General features: G+C 37.3%; 1 protein-coding gene across 1 annotated transcript in view; it reads left to right on the forward strand.

Annotated features, from left to right (window-relative positions):
- The window catches only part of HYDIN (HYDIN axonemal central pair apparatus protein), a 6,673,197-nt gene that overhangs the window by 5,588,623 nt on the left and 1,066,147 nt on the right, over positions 1-18,427 (forward strand). The window contains exon 68 of the mRNA XM_044079523.1: positions 16,359-16,590. Coding sequence (XP_043935458.1) covers positions 16,359-16,590 — 232 coding nt within the window. The remainder of the gene's footprint in view (positions 1-16,358; positions 16,591-18,427) is intronic.

The following is an 18,427-nucleotide window of genomic DNA, read 5'->3' on the forward strand; positions in this document are numbered from 1 at the left end:
TTGCTTCATATAAATTATATGAGTCCTGCAAAGCCAGAATAAAAAGCTAAGAGCAAGTAGCTAATCATTTTCCTCCACAGACAGCCTCAGCAATTTATATCTAGACTCTGTGTATCAAGTGTCCTTTAAGTAGTCCGTCTTATTTATCATACATGCACACTAGTCCTGCAAAGCTGGATAGTAATGACTGCTTAAAACTGAGCAAAGAACAAGATCATCAAGTTACTTTCATCCAGCCAAACTCAAACCATAACTTTCAACCCCTTACCTCCAGAATCAGGAACAAATCCAGAAATAACCAGGGGCACTTTTTAAAATATTAGTACTATTAACATGAAGAGTTTGCAGAATAAGAGGAATGTGTGGTCATAAATTGTCAGCAGCTGAAGAGGTAGCGCACACACCTTCGTGTTCTATTCCCATACCAAGTAGAGCGATAGCTGACACTGCAGTGCAGCATAAAGGGGGTGCTGCATTCCTGAGTATGCCATCCTTCAGATGAGATATTAAAGTGAGGCCTCATCTGCCTGAGTTGATTGTAGCTTAGATGCATGTTAAATATCCCCCAGTACATATCAAAAACAGTAAGGGTCCTCTATTTTCCAGAAGATAAAAAATATAATGTTTAGATATTTACAAAATATACATATTTACAGGCTCATATATATATATATACGGTTCTACCTGACTTCATCAACTGAACATCGGAACAATGAACTTGTGTTGTGTATGTGGTTTTGGATGGGGGTTGTTTTTGTTTGTTGATTGTGGTGTTGTGTATAAGGTTTGGTGTTTGTGTACCCCGGTTATTTTTTCTGTCGGGGTAATTTTTTTTTTGGTTTTGTTTGGGGTCGGTTATGTGGTTTCGTGATTGCGCTTGTTTGTTTTTTGGTTTCGGGTGAAGTCAGGTAGAACCATATATACACATTTCTGTTTTCTTTACTATTTTCATTTTTCTTAGAGCATTTTCATTGTTACTCTTTCATAACTGACCCTCATTCCTCCTTCCACAACCGTAATCTAATTTTTGCAATATATCTGCCAAAATTAATTATCTAATAAATACAATTTCATTCCGTCTTTCATTCCAAATAGCCCATACTATATAAAATAAATTCAGATCTAACCTTCTCGTGTATTCTTTCTTTTTTCTTTTAATATCCATACATTATCATATTTACATCTATATTATTTATGTCATTAACATTATCAAAAATGTTTTCTTCACACAACTTCTTCCAGAGTTTCACCACTCTCTTATGTCTGAAATCAAAGCATGCACTGCTGTCTCTCCTTCCCCACAAAATAGACACACATTCTTTCAACTTTCTTTTTATATGGTATATTAGCCTTTACTGGTAACTTATTTATTTCCAATCTCATTAGGAAATCCTGGCACACTGTTATCTTGGTACACCACTTTGTCCTAACTTTACTTGTTTTAATCACTCCTTTTTGTAAATTTTCCCATGGATTTACATAATAGTAATGTTTCACCACATTACTATACCATGTTCTTCTATCTTTCTCTGCATCATCACTTTTTATTTTCCATGTTGGTATTTTTTCTTGGCAATTTTTTTCTTCCTTTACATATTCTTTTTCTCTTTTTTCTTATTTTCATCTCCCTGAAAATGTACTTGTATTTAAACACTCACTATTAATTTTTCATTTTCTTCCTTTACCCGCTTCAATAATTCTGTACAAGTTGAAAGAACCAGATTAAACAATTGGATTTAGTAACCCATATCCTCCTTCTTCATCTTCATTCATGCACAACATAACTGTTTTTACTGGGTATAATATTGAACCCCACATGAAAGAAAACACCATTTGCACAATTTCCTTTTTCATATTTTCATGGGATCATATAAACATTTGACATACATGTTGTTTTCTCCATTAATTGTAACACAGAATTCACCAGATAAACCTTTTTCCTGAATGCTAATCTATACTTCCTCCAGAGAAAATGTATTTCTTTCATCAAACCCTCCCATTGCATCCATAACAACATCATTTTTCCAGATTTTATCCCAAGTAATGACACCTCATTCATTGAGAAATACATTCCCCCCTTTTCACTACATCACCCAAGCCCTTACATTTATCTTTATTCAATGTCATTTCCATTGTGCTTAAACATCCATTTAGACAAACCAACATTTCCCTCATACATATTTTTTGTTAGCATTTTTAACTATATGGTCCACGTATGTCAAAACTATTGCAATCACCACCTCCTTTTGCATCACATGTCTGCCATCTTTCATTTTATAAGCTATTTCACTCACTATCACATTCATTACCAGTGCAAGCAATATTCCTCTCATGGGACATCTTTGTATTTTTTTAAAACACCTTTATTGAATTATCACTTGTGACATAGGCAAATTTACATTTATATAAAAGTATATTTATATAAAAGTAATCAAACTATATTAAGAACTTCACATTTACAAACATTATACTTCACATACATTGCTATATATCATATAACCTAAGCAACATTACATAAATTATTCAATTCCTGCCACTTTTTTTAAACAAGAAAATTTTTTATTAAACCATCACTTCCGACATAGTCAATCATACATTTATATAAATGAAAACAACCACACTGACACAATCCTAGTTGCAAGTATTTTACATCACAAACCATACTGACATACACCCATTTGAAAACATTATATATCACTTATAATCTACCCAGTTATTTTCAAACATTCATAGCTCATTTAAGTCCTGCCTTCTTTTAAACCTCATTCCTTCTCGTATGTATTGTTCCAATAATTCTCATTTTTCCCCATGTAGTTTGCTCCTAATTTTTTTCTAAAGATCTCAGTTTCAGTTGTTTTACAGTGAATATAAAAAGTGTACACACCCCTATTAAAATGCCTTTTCCCACCTTTAATGTGACCTATAACCCGTACAGTTCAATTTAAAAACAAGCAAATCTGTTAGGGAAAATGTAATAAATAAAAAATGTACAATAAGCTGGTTGCATAAGTATGCACACCCTTAAACTAATACTTTGCTGAAGCACCTTTTGATTTAATTACAGCATTCAGTTTTCTTGGGTAGGAGTCTATCATCATGGCACATCTTGACTTGGCAATATTTGTCTACTCTTCCCTGCAAAAGCGCTCCAAATCTGTTAGAGTGAGAGGGCATTTCTTGTGCACAGTCCTCTTCAGGTCACTCCATAGATTTTGTATTGGATTTAGGTCTGAGCTCTGGCTGGTGCATTCCAAAACTTTAATTTTCTTCTGGTAAAGCCATTCTTTTGTTGATTTAGATGTATGCTTGGGGTCATTGTTGTGTGGGAAGGTGAAATTCCTCTTCATCTTCAGCTTTCTAGTAGACGCCTGAAGGTTTTGGGCCAAAAGTGACTGGTATTTGGAACTGTTCATAATGCCCTCCACCTTGATTATACCCTCAGTTCCAGCTGAAGAAAAGCAACCCCAAAGCATGATACTGCCACCACCATGCTTCAATGTGGGGATGGTGTTCCTTTGGTGATGCAAAGTGTTTTTATGCCAAAAGTACCTTTTGGAATTGTGGCCAAAAAGTTCAACCTTGATCTCATCAGGCCATAACACATTTTCCCGCATGCTTTTGGGAGACTTGATGTATTGTTTTGCAAATTTCAGCCAGGCCTGGATGTTTTTTCTGTGTAAGAACAGGCTTCTGCGTTGCAACCCTACAACATAGTCCATACATATGCAGAATACGGGAGATTGTGGTCACTTGTAGTACACAACCAGTACTTGCCAGAAATTCCTGCAGCTCCTTCAGTTTTGCTGTAGGTCTCTTGGCAGCCTCCCTGACAAATTTTTGTCTTGTCTTTTCATCAGAATTTATCAGGGAGGATGCCAAGAACTTTAAATTCTATGTCCGATCCCTCATATATTCTCCTAATCAACCTTATAATTTTTTTCAGGAAATGCAAATGCTTCCATTGCCCTGCTCATAAAGTCCCACCTTACTCTTCAAATGCTTTCTCTGCATCAAGACCCACCAACAACAATGCTATTTTCTTATATTTTACTTCCATCTGGATAATCTGTGTTCTGTTGATGTTGTCAAATGTTTGTTACCTCTCCACAAAACAACAGTGATCCATATCTATCAATTTTTGCATTATTTTTGCTATTCTTTTAGCCATTATAGACATTAATGCTCTATAGTCATTGTTTGTATTGAAATGGGCCTGTATGAAGCTGGATCTGATGGATCTTTACCCTGTTTAGGTATTACAGCTACCACAGCTTTCTTCCAGGATGTTGGTATTTCTCCTCTCTTAGAAGATTGTTAAACAAAACCTTCCAGATCTTTATCATTTTTCCCTCCTAGCTTCCAAACTTTCACAAGGAATACCATCCGGTGGACTTTTCTGTAGATTGGTTATACATCACAGTTTTTATCTCCTGTCCTACTATCCTACCCATTAGTAATTGAGCCTCATGTACCTCTAACCTTGGCATATATAATTCTTCAATAAACATTTCCATTTGTATCTTCTCTTCATTTCCATATTTCTCTATTTATATAGACTTTCATATAATTTCCAAAATATTTCTAATATCTCTATATGATTTCTTGTTACCTTCCTTGTTATAGGCTCCCTAAGTTTGGTGACAACCCTTTCTACTTTCTGTTGCCTGAGTCATAGTGCTAAAAGTTTTTGTGCTAGTTCTAGTGTTATTATCAAAAACAGTTGCTTAACAGCAGTCTTTCTAAACTTGTGTATAATACTGAGGTAATCCCTTATTTTCTGCTTGGCATTCTGCAGTTAACCCTGTTCTTGTTCTGTGAGATTCCCCCTAGTCTACAATACTTTAACATTTGCCAGTTCCTCTAAATAATTTTTGTTACTTCTCAACTGTAGCTCTCTTTCTTCTATTTCCGCCATATTTTTAAACTCCACATTAATTTGATCCCACACCCTAGCTATATTTTCAGAATTAATTTTCAGAAGTAATTTGTATCCTCTCGAATACTTCCTGAGTAATCTGCATTTCCCATTCCTTAGATTCCTCTCTTTTCAACAGATAGGTGGGAAAGCACCAATGTCTAATTTTTATTTCATTACCCTGTGTTTTTATTTTAGCTATTATTGGTGCATGATCTGAAATAGTTATTAGGTGTGTATCATGATCTTCAATTAAATGCATGTGTTCCTGTGAAATGTGAATTCTGTGTAGCCTAGCCCAGTTTTTATATCTCGGGGAATAATATGTAAATTAATTCCAAATGCCTATTTCTGAATTCACATCTTGCATGCCAAATATTTTCATAAATTTCTTAAACAAAATCTACCCTCCTTTGTTATATTTTCCCTTCTGGGGCCCCGGATAGATATTCACTGCTGCAAATCAAATTCCAGTCTCCACCTATAAGTAATATTCCTTGCTGAAAACTGATTATTTCTTCCAGAATGTTCTAAGCCCCACTATAGTAATTTTAGGTGGAATATAAATACATGCCAGTTTAATCCTCCTATCTTGCAAGTAGCCACTTAGCACTACAAATCTGTCATTATTATCTTTTTTATCCTCCTCTATCACTGTTGGAGTTCCTCTTGGAATTAATATTAAGTACTCATCTTTTCCTTTTCCCAGATATTTCACTGAGTAACCATCCCAAAACCTTTCTTTATCAAATTCATATGTTCAGTTTTTTCCAAGTGTGTGTCCTGGAACATAAGTATTTGCACTCTACATTTTTAATATAGTTCACTTTTTTGTATTTAACAGTGTGACCACTGACATTTAAAGACATTACAGAAAACATTATTGTATTAAAAAGTTATTATACCCACCTTTATGTATAATGCCTTTTTTGTTAAATGTCTAGTTCTAGGTTTTGTGTTACATGCATACACTGGCAAGTTGAACTTTTATATAGTTTTTCTTGTCATATCCTTTTGAGCGTATGTCACATTTTACAAAATGTTTTGTTTTATTGAAAGCCCTCAAAAAAACATTTCCCCCCTAAAACCTGTTAATTTAATACTAACACACAAAAGTATGACATTGAAGTTTTACCCTACTAATAGGAACAAACATCCCAAACTGACAGCCACACAGAAATTATAGTTAACTTGAAAGAAAGGTTATCCGTGTTAAGATGCATGGTGAAGCCTGTGCTTCTACTAAGTACTAACTGTTTTTGTCTTATCTTTGTAGCTCTCCCAGCTGGGAAAACCCCTGAATACTTTCAGAGAATATTTTCTCCTAGCCAGTTTCTCTTTTCTTTTTTTTTCTCAGCCAGTCATGCTCCACCACACTAATCAATTTGTCTTTATCAAACTGTCATCTGTCTGTTCTGAGGTATTGGGGAGGCAATTTTATTGTTTATTTAATCAAGTAGTGGACTTATTTTCAGTTTATGTCACAGTTTGAGAGTTACCACCAGGCGTTTTTGTGATCAAAGTTCAAGTACAATTCTCTGTTTTTTGTTTTTTTTCTCCGAATGCAACAATTCGGGAAATGCTCTGTATAAACTTGGTTCTTAGATCGCTCTGATTTATGAACAAGATTGCTTTCAACTGCTGCCTCTATCACACAAACCTGGCTCCCAATCCTGCTGCTGGAGATGTGACATTCTACAGCGACAATATGTAAATGAGTTTAGCCAACTAGTATGAAAGCAGGCTGAGTCACAGTTGCCTAGAACTGAGAGTCAGAAGAAAACTTAAATGCCTTTGTCCCCCCATTCTTTATGGCTTTGTCCAGATTTCTTGCTGTATGAGGTTGAGAGGTATGTGGGGAGTGTGGATGTGCCAGTACTCAGAAAAGAACCAGAGAGAAGACTCAGCTGGATTCAAGATGGAAAAGAGCGGCAACAGAACTTAATGGTGGGAAGATGAAGTCTAGTAGGAACTGATTCTAAAGCTGGATATGCATAAGACGTTTTTTGACTGTGGACGCCTTTACAAGTGGTGGAGTGACATTCGTTTTCACTAGCAGACATATATGGACTTGGGATGTAAAACAAACACTTGGCGTATTTTTTGGATCTGCATTTCATTTTGGTGACTGTAACGAATTTGATAGGGGTTTGCATAATAATTTTTTTATTCTATATCATCTCATTTGTTTGAAAGCTCTTTAGTGTTACCATATGCAATAATTGTAAACAAGTCTTTGTGTTTTTGAGACTTCTGTCACTTGGGGCAAATATCTAAGATTCATATAAATTTTATAGGTTTACTTTAAACTTTTTGAACATCCACATCATTTGGAACATACAATAGTTTATAACATCTGCTCACCATTTTAATGAATGGGTCAACTATCGTCTTCTGACTTTTTGTTTTGAATGTGCCTGATTTTTTTGTCAAGTGTATTTTTACTAACATTGATATAAGAATCTTATTTGCTGGATGCTTTTTAACACTTAATCATTTATAACTCCAGTGACCAGTCTTTGGTGTTATCTTAGTTGACTTTTATTTATCATATTTTTGGTGGGATCATATTGTTGAATAACAGCTGTGGGTATTTGGGGTTATTGGTTGACACTTGGTACTTCACCCCTACACCATGATATCACCATCTCAACCCTCACACACTCAACTCCTACTATATACCATTTGCATCACTTCCCTCACTCTGCTAACCACCATTACCAGTTACCAAACACCATTTACCTACACACAATTTATTCCTTACAAAGGAACATCCCCCAATACTCCAAACCCCATACCATATTTACAACTAACCCCATACAACTATCACACCACCATAATTCACCACCTCAGACACAAGCTATGCCCATCAAATAGCCAATCCCACACCACTCTTAATTACACAAAACTCATCTACAAACTAGACAAACTTTATGTACACCTGAAAACAGCACTAGTATGCTGCGGTGACATACACCCCAACCGAGGCCCACTCAGTCCAGATAGTCCAATCCCAGACCTAAATACAACCCTACTCCATAGGCCCACAAACTCACTCCTCATCATAAATCTAAATATTAGAAGCATCTTAAATAAGGTCCATGACCTCCATGCCATGCCTTAATCTCCTTTTACCATCCCGATATTGTCATTCTGACAGAGACCTGGCTTATGCCCCTAATTCAAGATAATGAAATCACAGCACCAGGCTACAATATAATCAGAAATGACAGAGTAGGAAAAAGGGGTGAAGGAGTAGCAATACTATATAAAACTCACCTTATCTTAGAAAAATTAGACATAACAACCCCAGACTTAGATAACACTGAACTCATCCTCACTAAACTGAAACTTAACCTACATAAACATATCAACATTATAGGATGCTACATCCCCCCAGGGAACAATATTACCATCGTAGAAAAACTGCTAGAATGGATGACCAACACCCTTCCCCAAGAAAACATCCTATTAGGCGACCTTAATATTGACTGGGATAACTGCTCCAGTCTAAACCCTATCTCCCATATCAACCTACATGGACTAACCCAACTAATAACTTCCCCCATCAGAACAGACAAAAGAACCAAACATCAATCTATACTAGACTGGATACTATTATCTCATCCTTCCCATATATCTCACGCTGGTTGCATGTCAGATGCCCTCAGCGACCACCTAGCTACATTTCTAATAATAAGAAAAACTCCCCAACTGACCTAAGAAACTGTCAGGGAATGTAGGAATAGAAAAAACTTCAACCAACTCAACTTCAATATTGACCTAAAACTATGTAATTAGACCCCCCCTAAAAAAGTTGGACCTTGATGAACCAGTACTATACTTCAATTCTTCCTTCATTAACATACTTAACCACCATGCCCCTCCTAAAACTACAAGAATCAGAACTGAACATGCACCTTGGCTAACTTTAAATACTAAAACATTACTCTGATATAGGAACAAAGCATGGACAAACTATCATAAAAGCAAATCCCAAATAGACAAACAAACATACCGTCAGTTATGTAACAAAGTCAAACAACGTATTAAAACAGACAAAATCTCCTACTACCAAATTATGCAGAATATATAATATCACTCATCTTTCCTTCTATTCTCCTCTGTATTATTCTCATAAAAAATGATAATCTGTGTTATTTACTGTGATGGCTCTCCAATTTTTTATTTCATTCTTCTTATCTTTCTTCCATTTAAGTTTTAATACCCTGCTACGCAAGTCTTCCTAAACCATTTATTCAATACATTTACAAAATACTCTCATTGCCAGTCCACTAATTTCTTGTACTTTTTATACCCTATACCATTTGGGTGTGATACTAAATCATCATTTACTTTCCAAAGTACTTCATCCAATTCACTAATAATAATTTATTTTATAAAAGTGTCTTTAACTCATTCTGGATTATTTTTTTTTACTTTCTATTCTCTTTTATTTTCTTTTTTACCCTTATATGTATTTTCCACGCTCTGTACTGCAATGGTTATAATTTGCTCTTCTATTCTTTTTACCTCTCCTTTTACATTTTTTTATTTCCCTCATTATTCTATTATTGTCCTTTAATATTTTACCAAAATATGCATTTATCTCCTCCTTTCTCTCTTTTAAATAATATTTCTGCCTGAACAGTAATACCCCATTTTTTTCTTAGTAACGTTGTCGCCTCACAGCAAGACGTTGTCCCGTTCGATTCTCAGCTAGAGCGTCTTCTGTGTGGAGGCATGTGTGAATGGGTGTGCCTTTGTTGAAGGTTGTGCATCAGGGCTGGCAACTCGGCATGTAAAAATCCACTACCAGACATTAGCGGACCGGCGTTCCGCTGTGGCGACCCCTAAGCCGAAAGATACATTTCTTTTTCTATATCATAGTACTCTCTTGCATTATTCTGTAAATTTTCTGATACATTTCTTTACATTTTCCATTGCTTCAATTTCTCTTCCTTTCTTACATCATCCTTCCACTGAAAAACACCTCTTTTTAAATTCAATCCACCATTCATTCTAGTTTTTATAGAAGTTCTTCATGGTTATATGATCCTTCCATAACTGCAGTACGTCCCACTCTCCAATTATATGCCATAATATCTCATCTGCTATTTTATTCGCTTTCCTATTTTAATATACTCCCTTTCTTCCATCAATATTGTGAAACAGTCTGAATAACTCATAAGTGCATCACCTTCTGACAATATAAAATAATCAATTTCAGATCAAAGTGCTCTCCTTTTGTAAGTCCATTGACTTTGTTCCACACAGTTAAGTTACCATATTTTATCACTTTCTGCATGTTTTACATCTTTCCCTTTAAATCACAATTAAAGTCCTCAGCAGTTATAATTTTCATGTTAACCAGCACATTGTCCAGTACTTGATGAAACAGATTTTCTCTTTCCTTGATAATTAAATATGCATATAATGCTGTAATTCTATAAGCATGTTCACTGTTTATATACACAACACAGCCACTGCAGAACAATGGTCTCTTCCTACATTCCTAAGTTCCAGATTATATTTCCACCCCACATTTTTTCTGTTTGTTGTCTTTCTTCACTTGTCAGGAATCTCACATACTCTTAACAGAATAACATCCACATTACATTTAGCACACCATTCCAGTACCCCTATCCTTACAGTGTTAATATTACACATTTACTGACAGTACTCTAAAGTCATTGTTTTTCCTTCCTTTTAAGTTTAGGGAAATATTTTTAAATGTTCATCTTCTTCCTTCCCCAACTGAATATATTTTTTCCTGGGTTTATGTGCAAATAGTCCTTGATCCCCTGAATCAGAATTTTCACTACCTAGAACTGCAGAAAAATTATTGCTATCAATCCCTTCTCCTGACCTTTCTTCCTGCATGCACTGTCTCTCCTTATTTCCCCTCCATACATTTTCTTCTTCTACAGTTTCTTCATTAACTATATTACTCTGTCCCCCACCCACTTGCTGTTCTTCCTTGTGTATGTTTTCTTCCTTTCCCTTTATTTCATTATTTACTGTATGCTCTTGACAATCTGTTTAAAAATGTCTCTTTTTTTGCACAACCTGCATTCAGGCACACACCTTATTTATTTTACATTTGTTTACAGGGATAGTCCGACTGGATACATGTCCATTTTCAGTGGAGGCCTGGGGAGAGAAGCTCCAAAAAGACATTCAACAGTTATATTTTTACGGTTTAAAACACAAAATAAAACACAAATGAAAGGATTTTTACACAGATGTAAACAAATACAAAAACAGATACACAAACAAATTATTACATTTTTACTCAGATGGAAAATTCTAGACAGTGTTTTTAAGAATGATTGGGTATTGAATGCCTACCTGGTAGTAGAGCCAAGGAGATCATAGGATTTATAAGTTAAGAAACAATAAAGTGTAGGCAGAAGTCCTCCATGTGCATATGAGTGATGGTTAGACTTAGTCTGGATTAGGACAAGGACATAGCCATCGTTTTTTAAAGTACTGAATCAGACTTTTCTTGAACTGAGGTAAAGAAAGTTCAGATGTAAAATTAGCAGGAAGAGAATTTCAAGTTTTGCCAACAGAGTTAGCAAATAGAGATTTACTGGTTGTGTTACTGGATTTGAGAGTTTGTACTAGTACTAGAACAAAGTGCACTAAGGTTACTGGAGTGAGTGATGAGGTTTTTAAGTATGAGTGTATTATCTGGTTGGTACAGGATCTTGTGCGCAACTATTAGTTGGTTAACCTGAAGTAGGTTAGGCAGTTCAAGCCATCCTAGTAGATTTAGGTTTTGACAGTGATGAGTTCTGTAGGCTGCATTGTTAGCAGATCTAGCAATGTGATTGTAGCTGCTAGAAAGTTTATTAAGGTCACTTTTGCTGAGGTTTGTAAATAGAGGGGAAGCACAGAGGAGGGTGGAGAGTAGATGTGTACAAGCAATTACAGTTCTAGCTAATGGCATTAGGAAGGGCTTGATCCTATATAGTGAGCCAAGTTTTTGATTAACTGTTTTAATAGTTTTATTGATATGCAGATCAAAGTTAAGGTTATTATCTATTATAACTCCTAACAGTTTGGTTGAGGAATCTGGGGAAATAATGGTGCCATTGTTGGATTTTAATGTAAAGGTTATAGGGGCAGACCTGTGAGTGGGGGAGAAAAGCAGCAGTTTGGTTTTATTAGGATTTAACATGAGACGACGGTTAAGGAGCCAATTTTCAACTGTGTTAAAAGTATTTTGGATAGAATCTGCAACTCTGTAGGTGAAGTGTCAGAGCATACTAAAGTGGAGTCATCTGCATATTGAATGCATGTTGCATTTGGGATGACCTTATACAAATCATTGATGAAAATGGAAAATAATAGCGGACCTAGTATGGAGCCTTGGGGTACTCCGAGGGTGATGGGTAAAAGGGTAGATAGTTTGCTCTGCCATATGAGTATTTGGTGGTTTACCATATCAAAAGCTTTTGAAAGATCAAGAAAGATAGCAGAGGAAAGTTTATTACTGTTTTGGTATTGGTTAATGACGTTAGAGAAGGAGAGGAGGGCTGAGGTTGTACTATGGAATGGTCTAAAGCCATGTTGGGTGTTAACTAGAAGATTATTTTGGATAAGATAGTCCAGAAGTTGATTGTGGATGAATTTTTCCATAATTTTAGCCAACTTTACTGTAAGTCCTTTCTCTCCACATTGGTTACATCGCACCTTGTTACACTTACTAATTATATGAGAAAAGTCCCTACAAAAGAAACATGATTTAGGCTGGCCAGCATATCTTAATGTGCCTCTCCGACCAACCATAAAAATAATCATTGGCAAGTGTTTTACCTTGATTTTTTTTTTTCTTCACATTTCAAAACAGCTTCTAATTTACACCCTCCATTCCCTACGCTTTTCACATCTCTGACTTTCACAGTATTATCAACAGTTTCACACAGGCACTGTATGCATTTTTTAACATCCTGTTCTTCCGGTTAATCAGTTCTAAACTGCAAAGTACCATTTTTTTAACATTTAAGTTACTGCCAGAAGAGCAAGTAATTGTTCCATGGATAAATGTCTGTTTTGTATACAGTTCCAGAAATTAAATCATCAGTTTATCAAATTCAAATGTTAATGCTTCTTAAGACAGAAGTGGCGAACTTCATGACACCCATGCAGATGGACAATACAGTTAAGACTGCTGAATCCTACACAAATGCACTCTATAATCACTTACACGAGTGCAAGGATCATGCTATCCCAAACAGAACCAAGACACTATCCTCCAAAAAAAGGAAGCCAATCTGGTGGTCCCCTGCCATAAACAAACTGTACAACAGAAGGAAGAAACTGTTGCAAAAGAGAGTAATATCCCATGAGTGGAGGAGCTCCCTGGTCAGCCTCAGTAAGAAGCTGAGATCTCTTATAAGATCCTCCAAAGCTAGCTACGAAAACAAAATCACCACTAATTCCAAGGACAACCACAAAACATTCTATAGCTATGCCAAGAACCTCGATGGCAACACCCAGATCTGCTGTGAGTTACAGCACAAAGGCACGAAAATTACAGAACCAACTGATATTGCTAACATCCTGGCAGATAGGTTCAGTGCTACCCCCCCCCTCACAACTTTTCCCCCCTTTCACCCCCTAAAGGGCCCATATCTATATAGGAAGAATGCAGAGTCCCTGTAATCACAACTACGCAGGTAAAAGCTGCACTCTGTAAAGCCAAAAACACAGCATCCATGGGACCAGACAACATCACAGGCTGAGTTTTACAATAACTTCAGAACGAACTGGCTCCCCACTTAAGCACCATGTTCAATAATAGCCTTGCATCAGGTTTTGTGCCCACTGAATGGCACACAGCAACAGTTATCCCACTCCACAAAGGGGGAGCCACCACTGATTCTGGGAACTATCGACCTATTAGCCTGACGAGCCTGGTCTGCAAGGCCATGGGACATATCATCATGGAACTCATAAACAAAGACATTGGTAACCTCCAAACTCTGGATCCCATCCAGTTCGGGTTTGTGAAAGGCAGATCATGCCTCCTGAACCTGATCGACTTCTTTGCGGCAGTCACCAAAGCCGTAGATGAGGGTGAGGTGGTTCACACAGCCTGTCTTGACCTCGCCAAGTCTTTCAACACCATCCTCCATTCTGGAATTATAGCTAAATTCAATAAACTAGGTATAAATCCCTACGTCACAAGATGGGTTGCCAACTGGCTCACTGACAGAACCTACACTGTAAAAGTTGCAGACTCCAAATCTGACCTCAAAGCAGTGACAAGTGGAGTACCACAGGGTTCCGTCCTGGGACTTCTCCTGTTTGGTATCTGCTTCTCTGAAGTACAGGCTAACACAGAAGGCCTCTGGCTAACAAAGTTTACAGATGACTGCAAACTAGGAGCCATAGTCAAGTCCCCAAATGATGTGGACATCCTACAGAAGGGCATCACTGAGACAGATACCTGGTGTCAGAGCCATGGCCTCAAGTTCAATGCCAAAAAGTGCAGTGTCATCCCCTTTGGTAAAAACTCTGTACCCATGAGCTACCACATAGGCAGCAATCTACTTAACACTGAATGCGTGATAAGAGACCTTGGGACCCAGGTGGACAGTAGTCTCTCCTTTGATAGTCACATTGCCACAGTAGTCAGGAAGTCCTTCTATGTGGCACACATCATCATAAAAGGGTTCTCATCCAGGAAAAAGAGGTCATTGTTCCCCTCTATTCGACAATCATTAGACCCATTATAGAGTACAATGGCCCTTTTGGAATGTACCTCACAAGACATCTGCAGCAGCTGGAAAGGCCACAGAAGTATTTCACAAAGAGGATTACTGGCCTCAAATAAATGCCCTACACTGACCGCCTCAAAAACTCCAGCTTTACTTCATAGCATATCACCTACTCTGAGGTGATCTCTGTCTAACATATAAAGCTATGTCAAACCCAGAGCTTTTGGACATGCTACACCTAACGAAATCCCAATCCCTCCAAGCTACACACTCTAGGGACCTAAACCTTGTCACCACAATAAACAGCACATGCTGGAGGGATAGATTCCTGTCCCAGAGACTTCCCATACTCTGGAACAGGCTACCCATCTATGTCAAGCAAAGTTCTTCATTAGCACTCTTCAAGAAAAATCTTGATGAGTGGATGGGAAATAGGAAATACACCCCGGGGATCACATCTGTGTCTCTGCTCGACAGTGGCACAGGAAAATAACCTTCTTAGGTGGCGTAAGCCAGGGAACCTTGTTGGCTAGGCTTACATAGGCACTTGGGCCAATAGCCTAGTATCTACCTATGAACCTATGGAATGAGATCCCACCATGCAAATTGTTATGTGAGGGTGTGCTTTAACGGTTCCCTATTAGAAGACCGAAGACACATTATTTCGAATGTGTCTTGGTCGAACTCAAAAGTCTGAAATGGCAAAATATCGAAGTGGCTTTTAAGCAAATTCTTTCCCTGGGAAAAAATTTGCTTGGCCACTTCATTACTTTGCCGTTTTCTGCACTGTAGTGCAATCTCGGAGTTGTATATTTAAGTAGGGGGGGGGTATGTATGTTTAAAGTGTTTTATTTTTTTTTGTTGTTGTTGTTGGAACAACAATTTTTTTACCTAGGAAAAATATTGCTGTTCTGACAGTTCGAAATTGTAAGCTTTCACTTACATAGGATCGATTAATCACTGTTTGCTTTTTTAAGCGTTGGTGATCTAATATAGACACTGCTTTAACTATGGTGGCCCCAGCAGGAACAGAGTAGAAAGGGAGCATTATGAGGTCTGAATTTGCTGACCAAAGAATTTATTCCAAAAAGTCTACATATCTGTGGCATTTTTTCTTGCAGTGTATTATTAATGGCTTTATTGTGTGTGTCTGATGCTGTAGTATAAATCTATCACTACCAGGGAACTTCTAAGTGCAAGGACTGCCATAATTGCTTTTGTGCACTATTTTAAACTCCCATACATTTTCTTAGAAGATGTTCAATCTGCTGAGTGGAGTAGGCACTAATGGGATCTGAAATTGCCTACTTATACCAATCGATATATATATATATTTGTGTGTGTGTGTGTGTGTGTGTGTGTGTGTGTGTGTGTGTATACACACACCTTCTTAAGACAGCAAAAACAGTGCTTAGTACATCAACAGCATTTCAGAATATATCTTACTGTTTGCTGTACCGCAGTCATCTAAGATTTACTGATGGAATTAACAATGAAGATGTTCTGCAAGAGTAAGAATTGCAAAGAATGTCCTTTTTACCTTTGTACTTTTAAATCCAGTACTGTCTTTTAATGTGGACTTAGCTCTGCCAAGAAACTATAGTCACCTCACAGAAGACCTCAAAAGTGCCAGCATACGGCCCCTGACATCAGTGACATAGTACAGTGCAGTTCAGTGAACTAAAATATTGAAATAATTTTCATTTTTACAGAAAATTCATCACCTGATATTTCAGCAAACCAGCCTGAAAGTCGCATACATCATGCAGCTAGTCGTTCTGGAAGTGTTGAGAGCAAAGCAACTTACCCTTTCAATGACACAGATATCCCAGTGTTTTCAGTGGAGCCATGCCGAGGGTTTATTTTACCAGGAAAGAAGAGTGAATTCCAGGTTAAGTTTTCCCCACTGGAGGTTGGAGAGTTTGAAGGCCGTCTCATTTGCAGGTAAGCAGAAGTATCTATTTGTTTGGCCGTAGGATATTTAAACCTACTTCAGATCATATCACTCAAAAGAATGACACTGTTTTGCTAGCAAATCTAGGACCTTGCTGGTGAGAATATCTTAAAAAAATATAAATGGCTTTGACAGTAAATCCTTTTGGGTCCATTGCAACTGGAAAATGGGAACATGATATGATTCTGGTCTTTATCAATTGGTGCCAGATAGTATAGGGCTAACATTTTGTTAATTTAGCTGCATTCTATATTGCTATATTTTCTTTGCTGTAGTGACTTATAAAAAGTAAATTAAAGATTTCTGTGCCTGTGTTGATGCTTTCTCTTCTTGTCTGTCCTGTGCTAAACTGCCAGCATAAATGCGTAGGAAAGTAAGAGTATGTGCGCAAGTTATAAGTACAAGTGGGGTTGTTTACCATATAAATAAGAAAGGGTAAATCCAGTTAACTTTCTAGTCTTACCAGGAAAGAACTGAAGAAAGAGGAGTAGTACAAAAAGTAAAACCAGTAAGAGATAAAAATGAAGATCTGATGTTATCATTTTCATTCATTCCTCAACTGTTGGGTTCATATCTGATACTTAGATCTGACTCTGCCACTTCTTACAGATTGTAGGATTCTTGAACTCTTGGGTTTCTTCCTTTACCCATAATCCCCCACGTACCTAACATACCCCAGATCATGTTTGTTGCCATTGTGAACAGATGTGGATTGCGAGCTATTGAGCATTAAAATTTATATAGTCGTTTTTCATCTTAAGCGAGTTTAGTTTTATTTATATTTCTTTTTCTTCAATATCTATACCTCCCTTGTAACCTTTTTGACGTTGCATTCTTCCTTTCCTCTAACAGCCTTTTTCTCATACTCCTTACATTACCATCACTGGTAATCTTTTCTTTCCTCTTCTTGTACTAACTTTAGTACCTTATAATACCACTATTGGGACATACCAATGGAAGCATGGAGGTTCTTAGGAGAAATGGCAGTGGAATTTTTAACTAGATTGTGTAATGAAATTTTTGAAAGTCAGAGGATGCCTGAGGAGTGGAGAAAAAGTGTTTTGGTACCTATCTTTAAGAATAAGGGTGATGTGCAGAACTGCAGTAACTACAGAGGGATAAAATTGATCAGTCACAGCTTGAAGTTATGGGAAAGAGTAATAGAAGCTAGGTTAAGAAGGGAGGTGATGAATAGTGGTCAGCAGTATGGTTTCATGCCAGGAAAGAGCACTACAGATGCAATGTTTGCTCTGAGAGTGTTATAGGAGAAATACAGAGAAGGTCAGAAGGAGTTGCATTGTGTTTTTGTAGACTTGGAGAAAGCATATGACAGGGTGCCTAGAGAAGAGTTGTGGTATTGTATGAGGAAGTTGGGAGTGGCAGAGAAGTATGTAAGAGTGGTACAGGATATGTACGAGGGTAGTGTGACAGTGGTGAGGACTGCTGTGGGAGTGACAGATCCATTTAAGGTGGAGGTGGGATTACATCAAGGATCAGCTCTGAGTCTTTTCTTATTTGCAGTGGTGATGGACAGGTTGACAGATGAGATCAGACAGGAGGCCCCATGGACTGTGATGTTTGCAGATGACATTGTGATCTGTAGTGAGAGTAGGAATCAGGATGAGGAGACTCTGGAGAGGTGGAGATATGCTCTAGAGAGCAGAGGAATGAAGGTCAGCAGGGCTAAGACGGAATATATGTGTGTAAATGAGAGGGAGGGTAGAGGAATGGTGGGGATGCAAGGAGTAGAGTTGGTAAAGGTGGACGAGTTTAAGTACTTGGGATCAACAGTTCAGAGTAATGGTGAATGTGGAAGAGAGGTGAAGA

Source organism: Protopterus annectens, chromosome 8.part0, assembly GCF_019279795.1.
Source record: "Protopterus annectens isolate FY-2018-M chromosome 8.part0, PAN1.0, whole genome shotgun sequence".
Classification (NCBI taxonomy): Eukaryota; Metazoa; Chordata; order Ceratodontiformes; family Protopteridae; genus Protopterus; species Protopterus annectens.